Below are 12,746 nucleotides of genomic sequence, written 5' to 3' on the forward strand. Positions count from 1 at the left end.
GTTGTTGTTGTTGTTGTTAATTTTTTAGCTTATTTTGTGACTTTTAAAGCTAAGCTAGGCTTCTGGGGCAGGGGGGCACTGTCCCAAGTATCTTGTGCAATGGGCCACAGGCCTGGTCACTGGCTTTCTGTGGCCAGGGCCTCAGGTGCTGACAGCTTGCCCATTGTGCTGGGGTGACCTAGTCTAGTTCTGCCTGTTGTACTGTGGGTTCCAGAGCTGGCAGTTTGCCTTCTGTGCTGGGGCTGGAGACCTCCCAGCTGGCCTACTGTGCCACTAGCCTGCTGAGCCAGAACTGAGGGGCCTCAGTTGTTGGTATGTCCTGTGGCTTACAGCTTCTTGCTGGCTTTCCCAGACACCATCTGCACTGGTTTGTGCTCCCCCCTTTACCCAAGTGAGACAGACCTTTCCTCAGTTATCTTAAGCTGGAAAATTGCTTCACTCTCTCTATATGTAGGTTCTGTCACTCCAGAATTCATTTAGATCCTTGGTTTAATGTTGTTTGTGAGGGCAACTTCCTGGCTTTTCTCTGCCATGTTGGCTCTTCCTGATGCAAAAATATTAAATAAAATACCAACAAGAACATCGAAGCAATATATCACAAACATCATACACCATGAAGAGGTGGAATTTATACCAGGTATACAGGACTGGCTCAATATTAGGAAAACTATAAACATAGTAGACAATATCAACAACAAAAGCAACAAAAATCACGTGATTATATCAATAGATGCAGAAAGCTCTCTTGACAAAATACAAAGCCTATTTCTATTTTTAAAAAAACACTAGAAAGCTTAGGAATAAATGGAGTATTTTTAAAATGATAAATAGCATCTGTTTAAAATCAAGAGCAAGGATTATCTATAACGGGGATAAACTAGAAGCCTTCCCAACAAGACCGGGGGTGAAGCAAAAATGTCCATCATCACTATTGCCATTCAGTATTCTACTAGAAAGGTTAACTTTAGCAACAATACAAGAAAAAGAAATGGAAGGAGTAAGTATAGGCAACAAGAAAACAAAACTATCATTTTTGCAGATGATATGTTAATTTACTTAGAAAACCCTAGGGAATTAACTAAAAACTAGTCAAAACAATTGACAACTTTGGCAAAGTAGTGGGATATAAAATAAGCCCAGGGGCAGCTAGGTGGTACAGTGGATATAGCTCCAGCATTGGAGTCACAAAGGACCTGAGTTCAAATCTAACCTCAGACACTTGATTTATTAGCTGTGTGACCCTGGGCAAGTCACTGAACCCCAATTGCCTCACCAAAAAGAAAAAAAAAGCCCACATAAATCAACAGCATTTCTATGTATTATCAACAAAACCCACAGAAAAAGATAGAAAGAGAAATTATATTTAAAATAATTCCAGACAAAATAAAATAATTGACAGTCTACCTACCAAGACACACACAGGAACTATATGAACACAATCATAAAACACTCTTTATACAAATACAGATCTAAATAATTGGAGAAGTATTCATTGCTCCTAGGTAGACCAAAATGATGATAGTAGCTAAATTAATTTACTTATTAAGTGCCATACCAGTCAAACTACCAAAGAATTATTTTGTAGAGCCAGGGGAAAAATCATTTAAAATTTATCTAGAAAAATGAAAGGTCAAGAATATCAATAGAATTAATTTTTTAAAAATGTAAAGGAAGTTGGTCTAGTAGTACCAGATCTTAAACTATACTACAAGAAGTTGACTATTTAACAAAACTGCAGGGAAAAGTAGAAAGCAGTCTGGCAGAAACTAGGCATAGACCAATATCTCACACCATGTACCAAGATAAGCTCAAAATGGGCACATAATACATACCTAAAGGGTGATACAATAAGTCAATTAGGGGAACGTGGAAAATTTTGCCTGTCAGATCTATGGATAAGGAAAGATTTTATAACTGAACAAAAGATAGAAAGGAGCATGTGAAGTAAAATAAATAATTTTGATTACAATATTAAAAAGCTTTTACACACACAAAACCAATGTAGCCAAAATTAGAAGGAAAACAGCAAACTGGGGGAAATTTTTATAGCAAGTTTCTCTGATAAAGGTCTCGTTTCTCAAAACTGTGCAAAATTTATAAAAACTAATAAATGTACAAAAGATATGAAAAGGCAGTCTTCAGAAGAATAAAACAAACTATAAATAATCATATAAAAAGTGCTCTAAATCACTAATAGTTACAGAAATATAAATTAAACCATCTCTGATACAATGATTTACACTCATCAGATAAGCTAAGATGATTGCAAGGGAAAATAAAAAATGCCAGAGGGGATGTAGAAAAATAGGTATACTAATGCACTGGTGGAACTATGAACTAGTTCAACCATTCTGAAGAACAATTTGAAACTATATCCAAAAGGCAATGAAAATTGTGTATACCCTTTTTACCCAGCAAGAATGTTAGCAGGTCTTTACCCCCAAAGAGTTAAAAAAAATAAAAATAAATAGACCTATATGTACAAAAATATTTATAGCAACTCCTTTTATGGTGGCAAAGAATTAAAAACCCAGGAAATTCCCATCAATTGGGGAATGGATGAATAAGTTGTGTTATATGATTGTGATGGAATACAATTGTGCCACAAGAAATATGAAGGGAATGTTTCAGAAAAACCCAAGAAGATTTACATGAACTGATGATGCAAAGCGAAGTAACTAGAACTAGGAGAACACTGTATACAGTAACAGAAATAATGTAATGATAATCAACAGTGAAAGACTTAGCTACATTGATCAATACAGTGATCCATAACAATTCCAAAGTAGACATGATAAAAAATTATACCCATCACTCAAGATAGAATTGATAAAATCAGAGTGCAAATTGAATTATGTTTTCTTTACTTATTCATTTTTCTTGCTTTTTTGCAACATTGTTAATGTGGTAATAGGGTTTACATAACTTCATATGTATAATGTGTATTGTATTTCTTGATTTCTCATTGAGTAAGGGAGGGGTGAAGGAATGAAGAGAATTTGGAACTGAAAATATAAATACAATATTTAAAAGGTATAAAGAGAATATATGGTTGAACATTTAGCATGTAATTTATGTGGTTACAGAAAGTTTCAAAGAAAACTCTGGGAGGATTCTGGGAAGATCACAGAGTAGGTCAGAAAATTCCAAGCTCTCAAGATTTTCCCCTGTAAAAGAGATGAAATAGCACCTCAGGGAGAATATTGAGCAGTAAAAATAAATAAGAATGGGGCAGAACAGGGGTCCTCCTGACACAATCAGAGGAGCTCTAAAGAAAAGTCTCAGGAGAGGTCTGGTTCACGTGAAGAGTAAACTTCTCCAGGCTAGGTCCTAGGTCCACTTAAGTAACAAGCAGCAAGCCCTGGGGTTAGCTGAGTTGGAAGGCTGCCTTAGCCCCAGCTGCAGGAACTTTCACACCTGGGACAGTGAGGGGTGTTGAGCATCTGAGCCAGGGAAGATTGAGGGAACCTCTGCTTACAAGGAAGCTGTGCTGCAGAGACAGGACCATGGGTGAGATGGAACCAGCATGCACCTGGGAGTGCAGAGGCAGTGGGGAGGAGACTTTGCTGGCTGTGGGAACTTACAGGAGGCTGGAGGACTTGGTTCCCATTCCAAACCAGAGGGAAGAACTGAAGGAGGATTTGAGACCAGAGGTACCATCCTCCATACCTCAGGTCTAGAGGTGATTACAAAAAACTGAGCTACTACAAATTTTTTTAAATGCATAGGCAAAGGAGAAAAAATTCAACCATAGAGAGGAGGCCACGGAGCCCACCAAGGTGGACATTATGGGTTATGCCAGGACATGTTCTCCACCATGGCCACGTACCTGACAGGTGAGCTGACAGCCACAAGCAAAGACTATAAACTTCTGGAAAATACGAACAAACTGACTGGCTTGAAGTATCTAGAAATGAAAGGTATTGCAGTAAACGTAAGTGGAAACCTAAAGGACTTAAACCAGAAATCTGCAGCACTTCAGCCTTATCTGGATCAGATCACTTTAATTGAAGAGTAAGCAGCAGCTCTTGAGCAGGCAGCTTACACGTTGGATGCATATTCAAAGAAACTAGAAACAAAGTACAAGAAGTTAGAGAGGCGATAAAAGAATTCTTGAGCACAAAGACTTAAACTACAAGAATGTCTCCTAAGAGCTGAAATAAGTGGGCTGGAACTTATCACTATGCTTCAGTTCCTAAAAGGAAGTAGTGATGCTGATCCAAGGAGAATCACAGCCCCCACCTCTAGTTGGATGTGTAACTTTGGCCACCCCTCGATGTTTGCTAAACCTGTAGCCCCTGGAACCTCATTTTATCGTGTGCCCTGGACCACGGCTCAGAAATCAGGATCAACTCCGTCTAGAGCAGACACTGAGGAGAAGCTCTCATCTCCTTATGAAGATGAAAGACAAGAGCCTCTCCTTGTCTTCTCTCTTCTTCCCTCTCTCCTAGGGCTCCACCTTGGATTCTTTGTTATGAATGTGCCCCCACCCCCTTCATAATCTGTTCTTCAACTTAAATAATAAATGCTGACTTATAACCAAAAAAAAAAGTTATGAGTTCAGTCACAGTTTCTCCAAGTCCCCAATTAGTAAAGTTCCTAACATTCCAAACACAATGCCAGGGTCATCATCTCTGCACCCAGGTTGACATGAATCTATGAGAACTTGGCCCTGTGGTTACTTCTACCTTTGTCTATTCTGCCTTGTTCTTGGGTGTAGGGTTAGAGATGGCTAAGACCTTGTGAGTTTCAAAATATTTGAAGAGCAAGTTGCCAGAGATTTGGAAACTGGAATCTCTACTAGAGTCTGTGAGTAGCCAATTCTACTCCACCAGCACAGCCCTAAAAAAAGACTAGAACCCATTCCAGCAAGGTATTGACTTCACAGGCAAGATGCCACACCCCTACAGGCAAGGAACAGATTATCCATTAGCTGATGCATTTGGAAATTAACTTGATGGAGTCAAAGCAATGTAGCAACTGCTTTAAGTTTGGGCCTGCTCTCTGGGGACTGAGATGGTACAGCAGAGAGTATGCCAATGGGACATAGGAATGAGTTCGTATTGATGTTTATTAGTTAAATGATAATAGAGAACTAATCGCTGCATGAAATGATGATATTGAGGAGATAAGAACTGCCATTGGATATAGATATTGGGGAAAGCACACCCAAGTAGGGAGAATGGTTCAAACTGATAGTATTAGGGAAAAAAACAGCATAATATCTTAAAGTTACCACTAGAACCTTGAGGACAGATACAGCCAGGCTTGTTCTGTGGGCACCAGCTAATCAGTGTGACTGTGAGCAAGTATAAGGACCCCAAGGGTCTATATGAATGGCAAAATAATATAAAGGGGAATTATGAAGGAAAAAAGAGAGAGACAAGCCCTGTCAGATTTCATATTATTTTCTGAAGTGATTATGATCAAAGTATACTATAAAGTTACTATTCTCAAATTATCTCATGCTAACTAAAAGGCAAAAAGGCAGAACAACAGAACAGAATAGGCAATCAAGAATTATTTTTCCTTTTTAAAATTCTTTTATTTATTTTTGACATCCTTTTCAAATTCTCATCTTCCAGCCTCCTCTTCCACTGAGAAAGCAAGCAATGTATCAATTATACATATGAAATCATGCAAAACACATTTCCATAATAACTTTATCACAAAAAAGTGAGAAAATTTTGCCCCAATTCGCACTCAGAGTTCATCAGTTCTCTCTCTGAAACTGGATAGCATTTTTTCATCATGAGTCCTTTGGAGCTGTCTTGGATCATTATATTGATCAGAATAGCCAGGTCTTTCACAGTTGATCACCGTTTCAACATTGCTATTATTGCAAAATGATGTCCTGGTTATTGTCATTTCATTTTGCATCAGTACATATAATCTTGCCATGTTTTTCTGAAACCAGCTCCTCCATCTTTTCTTACAGTACAACAGAACTCCCTCACAATCAAAAGCCACTACTTGTTCAGCCATTCCTCAGTTGATGAGCTTTCCCCCATTTCCAATTCTTTGCCACCACAAAAAGAGCTGCTATAAATATTTTTGTACAAATACATTTTTATATTTCTATACATTTTTCATTTATCTTTGATCTCTTTGGAGTGCAGACCTAGTAGTGGTATTGCTGGGTCAAAGGATATGCACAGTGTTATAGCCCTTTCATAATAGTTCCAAACTGTTTCCCTAAATGGTTGGATTAGTTCACAACTTCACTAACAGTTTCTTAGCATGCCTATATACCCTCATCTCCTCCAGCATTTGTCATTTCTTATAGGTGTGAGATGGGACTTCAGAGTTGTTTTAATTTGCATTTCTCTAATCCATAGAGATTTTGAACAATTTTTTTATATGACTTATAGATAGCTTTGATTTCTTCTTCTGAAAACCGCTTGCTCATATCCTTTGACCATTTGTCAATTGGGGAGTAGACCTTGTTTTTATAAAATTGACTCAGTTTCACATATATATATATATATATATATGAAAAATGAGGCCTTTATCACAGAAACTTATAGTAAAATTTTTAATTTTACCTCACTGTCTACGGTACCCTTTAGTAAAATGCAGTTTCATTGATTATCTCTTTTATTTAGGTATATTTTTGCTTCTGCTTTGTCTGAGATCATGCTTGCTATCCCTGCCATTTTTACTTCAGCTGAAACATAATAGATTCTGCTCCAGCACTTTATTTTAATTTTGTCAGTATCTTTCTGTTTCAAGTGTGTCTTTCGTAAACAACATATTGCTGAATTCTGGTTACTAATTTATTCCTCTATCCACTTCCATTTCATGGGTGAACTCATCCAATTCACATTCACAGTTATGATTACTGATGGTATTTGTGTCCATCCTATATTTTTTTCACTTATTCTTCTTTCTCTCTTTTTATCTTGTCCTTCCTCAAGTTTATTTCTGACCATTACCTCCCTTAATTTGTCCTCCCTTTTATCATCTCCCCCCTTCTCATATTTCTTGTCCCTACTCTCTCCTATTTCCTTAATGGATAAGATAGCTTTTTACACCCAGCCAAGTGTAGATAGATAGATATACATATTTGCAAAATGTGTCACATCTGTTCATGCTTAATCACAAAACCACCATTCAAGTTTATATTTCTTCTCACCTGAACTATTGCAAAAAGCCTCTTAATTAGATGTCCAGGCTCTCCTCTCTCTGAACTGTCTTTAAAAACCTGCAAAAATGATCTACTTAAAAGCATATGACTGACCATGACTTCCCTACCCACACCTGGGCAATATTTCTTATTGCCTTGATTACAAAATAATAATTCCTCAGCTTGAGAACTACTTTTTTTTGTATCACCAGTGGCTAGGACAGGACCCTGTGCATAGTGGCACATCAAAATGCTACATGAATTAAAGGCAACCATTCACATTTGAAAACATCAAGTCTCATTTACATAGGTAGCACAATCATAATAATTACATGATAGGAATACTAATAACTCAATGCCACAATTTAAATTTCATAAATTATTTCCTCCCACAATTTTTGTAAGAAAAATATTATCTTCATTTTATAGACGAAATAACTGAGGATCGCAGAGTTTCAATCACCCATGATCACAGACAAATAAGAGTCAGATCTGGGATTCAAACCCAGCTATCCTGATATCAAGTCCACTCCAGTATATCAATGGATACATATATCAGTGAAATTCCTCCCCTCATAAAGCCTAGATTTGAGAAGTGAGGGTGGCTAGGAAAAAAACAATGATCACAAATCAGTAAGAAAGGCAATTATGATACAATAGTGCAGTGTGTCAGCTAGTACAGCCAATGGAAATTTAGGCTTAATTAAGAGAAATTTTGAATTGAAAACTAGGAAAGTGAAGATTGCATTGCACTCTGCCCTGATCAGAACAGATATGGAATACCATGCCCAGTCCTGGCCTACACATTCTAGGAAAATACCAAAAATCTGGAGAGCATCCAAAGGAGGATAACCAACAGGGTGGTCAGGCAGCAAGGATCTGAAATGCTTATTAAATGCCAAACACTGTGCATTAACTTAGAATATAAAGAAAACCAAAAAAAAAAAAAACAATCCCTGCCATGCCAGGGCTCACATTCTATTGGAAGAGACACCAGGTGCATACGAATTATAGACAGAGTAGATGGAAAGTAATCTTAGAGAAGATTAGATTAGGTTAGAAGAGAGGCAAGGAAAGGCTCCTGACAAAAAGTAGGATTTGAACTGTCTTGAGAAAAACTCAGGAAACTAAGTGGCAGGGGAGGGAGAACAAAGCAGTCCATGTATGTAAGTGGAAAAACACAGAAAATGGAGTGTCATGTGTGGAGAAAGGCAAATAATTCAGTGTAGCTGAATCGCTCAATGCATAGATAGGAAGTAAAGTATAAGACTAGAAATGAGGAAGGGGCCAGGTTGTGGAGATCCTTATTTTTTTAAAAATAATTTGTATTGATATCTTTGGTTTTTCCATTATCTAAATTTCTTCCAGGATCTTTCTCTCCTCAACCCCCCTAAGAGCTTTCTCACAGAACAAAGAATGTAGTTTTGAAGGCAAATGCCTCAGGGATGTTATTGATATAAAGAAAGTCTCCATATATACCAAAATATTTACAGTAGCAGTTTTATGGCAGCAAAGAAACAAAGTAGATGCTCATTGATTAAGGAATGGCTAACCAAATTGTGGTAAACAAGTGTAATGGAATATTACCGTGCTGTAAGAAACAATAAATAGGATGAATATAGAGAAATATAGAAATGATTTACATGATCTGATGCAGAGTGAAGCAAGAAAAGGCAAGAAAATCCATCAAATGACTATAACAATGGAAGTGGGAAGAACAACCACCACAAATCAATTAAATATAAGTGCTGCAAGATTACAAAGAAAAATCATAGACCCAAAGAAGTGCTATGAGAATACACCTCTCCTTACTCCTTGGTGGGAGGTCCACATTTGTGGAACATTGCATGTATTTTTAGAACCTTTGGATAAACATTAAAGTTCATCAATTTAATCCATTAAATGAATGTGTGTGTGTGTATGTATGTGTATGTATATATATATACATATATATATATACATATATATATATACACATTTTCTAAAGCCCATTTATTGGTATCACTCAATAATAATCATTACATTAGTAAAATACATTCTCCTAATAGGCAAGGACATTGATTTTTGTCCTTCTATCCTCCAAACTGAGTACAGTGCAAGGTACATATTACGTCCTTGATAAGCACTTGTTATATTTAGTTGAATTCATGAAAAAAGTGTTTCCTACTTATCAATTTCCTCAGGGCCCCTTTCACTTCATTGTTCCTTAGACTGTAGATCAGGGGGTTCAACATAGGGATCATTACAGTGTAGAAAACAGACACCACTTTATTCTCATCTGTTGAGTAGCTAGATTTAGGCATCATATAAATGAATGTAAGAGTCCCATAGAACAGAGTGACTGCTGTGAGGTGGGAGGTGCAAGTTGAGAAAGCTTTGGATCTTCCCTCAGTGGAGTTTATCTTCAGGACAGAGAAGAGGATGTATACATAAGAGATCATGATAATTATCGCTGTGATCACAATTACTGATCCAGAAGATGCAGCAGGAAGAATTTCAGCAAGATCATCTCGGTAGTTGGAAAGTTTCAGAAGTGGTGAATAATCACAGAAAAAGTGATTGATTTTATTGGGTCCACAGAAGGAACGATTCAATAAGCAACCCATGAAGACACAAGCATTCACACAACCACCTAGGTAACATGTGATGAGTAACAGAGTGCAGACTCCAGTAGACATGTTAGTGGAATATAGCAATGGATTACAGATGGCCATATACCGATCATAGGCCATCACAGCCAGCAAGAAGCACTCAGCTGAACCAAAAGTGGCTGCAGAACACATTTGGGCCACACAGCCTCCAAAAAGGATTGAGGTCTTATCTGCAAGGAAGTTGATGAGCATGAGAGGTGTGACAGACGAGGAAAATCCAATATCCACAACAGCCAAGTTGCTGAGGAAAAGGTACATTGGAGTGTGAAGTTGGGAGCTCTTTCTGATTGATGTGATTATGCTAAGGTTAGCAACTAATGTGACTGCATAGACACCCAGAAATATCACAAAGAGGATGACACAAAGGGTTGGATCATCTGTTAGTCCCAAAAGAAGGAATTCAGTCACAGCAGTGCAGTTATTGCCAGACATCTGTCTTGGAAAGAAAGTCTGTTAGACAGAAGAAAAGGAGATTGAAATAGAATACAGAACTAAAGTTTGGATACGTATTCAGGAAATATTCATTGACTACCTCCTACATGCCCATTCAACTGTCTCACTCCCAGTACTTTGATTTTTCTATGCTGTGGCAGTATCATTATAAGCAAAGTAGAGATGAACAAATTTGGTTCCCTCCTTGTTTTCCTTGTGGTCCAACAGTACTGTATGATCTGCCCTTTTTGCCAACATTTGCCTTTATCCAAATGTGTAAATGCTATTCTGCAAAGTAACCATCACTCTTAATCCTTCCAAAGAAACAGAGGCTGCTTTTTGAGCCACGATGTCTCAAAGGACCATCTTCCACAACTCAAAATATTATCCCCTTCATGTTAATTGACCATGAGGAAAGTCTCCAATTCCAACAACACCCTTATGCTCTAAAATCGTAAAAGAAGGAAAAATGAAGAATCTGCATTCTAAATCTTTTCATTTTACTTTGCTCCTAGAACTTGGAATTATTGCAAAGGTCTATTAGTATACTAGATATTGCAACCTTGAAGGATTGTAGGAAATTTCCCATGGAAAACTACTGTTTATAAAGGCAAAACCATGAAAAGCACTTTCTCAACCTGCTGTAACCATATACTGTTTACATATTGCTTTCTTCAGTTGAAGAATAGCTGAGAAAACTGTGGCATAGAAATATAGTAAAAATGTATTGTGCCATAAGAAGTGATGAATATGACTGCTTTGGAGTAATATGGAAATACTTTATTAACTTATGCAGAGTGAACTAAGAACTAAAAGAACAATTTGTATGATGACCACAAGGGCAAACAACTTTGAAAGACCTCAGAATTCAGACCAGTATAGTGATAAATAACGTCTTCAAAAGACTGATGAGGAAATAGTACGTAAAAGGTAATAGACTAGAGGTACAGAATGAGACATGTATTCTCAGATATGGCCTATCTGTTGATTTGTTTTCCTTGGGAGGAAATATGTATGTGTGTATATATGCATGCATGTATGTAGGTAGGTATATGTATGTGTGTACATATATATCTTACAAAGAAAAGCTTCCACTATGAGTGGGGAGAAGTAGCTAAGTGGGTAATGCTAGACATGGGGGAGGGGAAAGAACAATAACAAAATATTTGAAAATCACCCAAAAGAAAAGGGAAGTACAGGTGAAGACACAAATTGAGAAATTATTTCCATTCTGCTAAACTTTACATTTATAGACATTTCTTTTTAAAACCAAACTATATTAAAATGTTTGGGGTTGTTAATCCTTGTTAAGTTCCAAATAAAAGAAATTATCTTAAATATTACTTCTTCCTGGAGTGTTTTCATTGCTCCCAACTCTAAACTCATTCTTCTTCTTTTCTAAGTCCAGCAAGAAAGAACAAAAAATACTGAAATACTGGTCCACTCAGAGAAGAATTTGACTATAATACTCACTTATGGGTCTATGGTCCAACTCTTTCTCTGTGACCAAAAAAATGTGTAGAGTGCTGAATCAATTTTTCCACACCTCATACCTGCCCCTATTCTCTCAAGAGAGGATGTTATATCCTACTTTTCTGACAAAAGAAAGGCTATCCCTGTGGGCTCCCTTTTCCTTCCTGGCCTACAATTCAGAACTTCTCCATATCATCTCCTATTGTCTTTGCAACAATCTCTGAAAAAGAGATAGTCCTTCTTTTCTCAAGGGTCAACCCTTCTGCTTCTTCAATTGACCCCTTTCTTCATGCGTCAACCTGAAGCTTTCACCCTTGAAAAGCTCATTTTAATCTTTGATATCCTTATTTATGGATTCCTTCCCTTCTGCCTACAAAAAGGCCCAGATCTGTCCCATCCTTTAAAAACCTGACATCCTTCCACATTATCATACTGTATCTCTTCTCTTTTCCAGTCAGCTCTCTGGATGGGGAAATGAATCCTCATTGTGTCCAATCCTTCCTTCCTACTCACATATTAATTCATGGCATGTTGATTCTGACTCCATCATTCCACTGTAACCATTCTCTCCGAAGGTACCAATTACTTCCTCATTGCTGTAGTATTTTTGTAATCCTCATTTGAATTCCTGGAACATAAGACTTGTTTCAGTCTTTGTATTTGAATCCCTAGCACCTAGCAAAGTGGCTGAAAAACAGAAGGTGTTTAATAAGTGCTTATTGATTGGCCTCTGTGTAGCATGTGACTCACTCTTCTTGGATATTTTCTCCTCACGAGTTTTCATGACACTGCTCTCTCCTGATGCCCATCTTCCACCTGCTTGTCTGACCTTTCCTTCTCAGCCTCCTCTGCCAGATCATGATTTCTGTGCTGCCTGCTACCCATACGTGTGCCCTAAGGCTCTATCATAGGCCCTCTTTTCTTTTTGCCAACTCCTCAACGAGTTTATTAACTTCCACAAATCCCAATAACATCTCCATTCTGATGAATCCCAAGTCTATATATCCTGAACTCAAATCCATATGTCACCAGTAGTTGGACATTTGCACCTGGATGTCCCAAAG

At 37.5% G+C, this 12,746-nt stretch overlaps 1 protein-coding gene across 1 annotated transcript; it reads right to left on the bottom strand.

The window, feature by feature from the left end:
• Positions 1-9,261: 9,261 nt before the first annotated feature.
• On the bottom strand, positions 9,262-10,209 carry LOC110221022 (olfactory receptor 5P80-like). Its single transcript, XM_021005388.2, has one exon. It carries the CDS (start codon positions 10,207-10,209, stop codon positions 9,262-9,264), a length of 948 nt encoding a protein of 315 aa, XP_020861047.1.
• Between the last annotated feature and the right edge of the window lie 2,537 nt (positions 10,210-12,746).

This window comes from Phascolarctos cinereus, unplaced genomic scaffold, assembly GCF_003287225.1.
Source record: "Phascolarctos cinereus isolate Bilbo 61053 unplaced genomic scaffold, phaCin_HiC Scaffold_9;HRSCAF=440, whole genome shotgun sequence".
NCBI lineage: Eukaryota > Metazoa > Chordata > Mammalia > Diprotodontia > Phascolarctidae > Phascolarctos > Phascolarctos cinereus.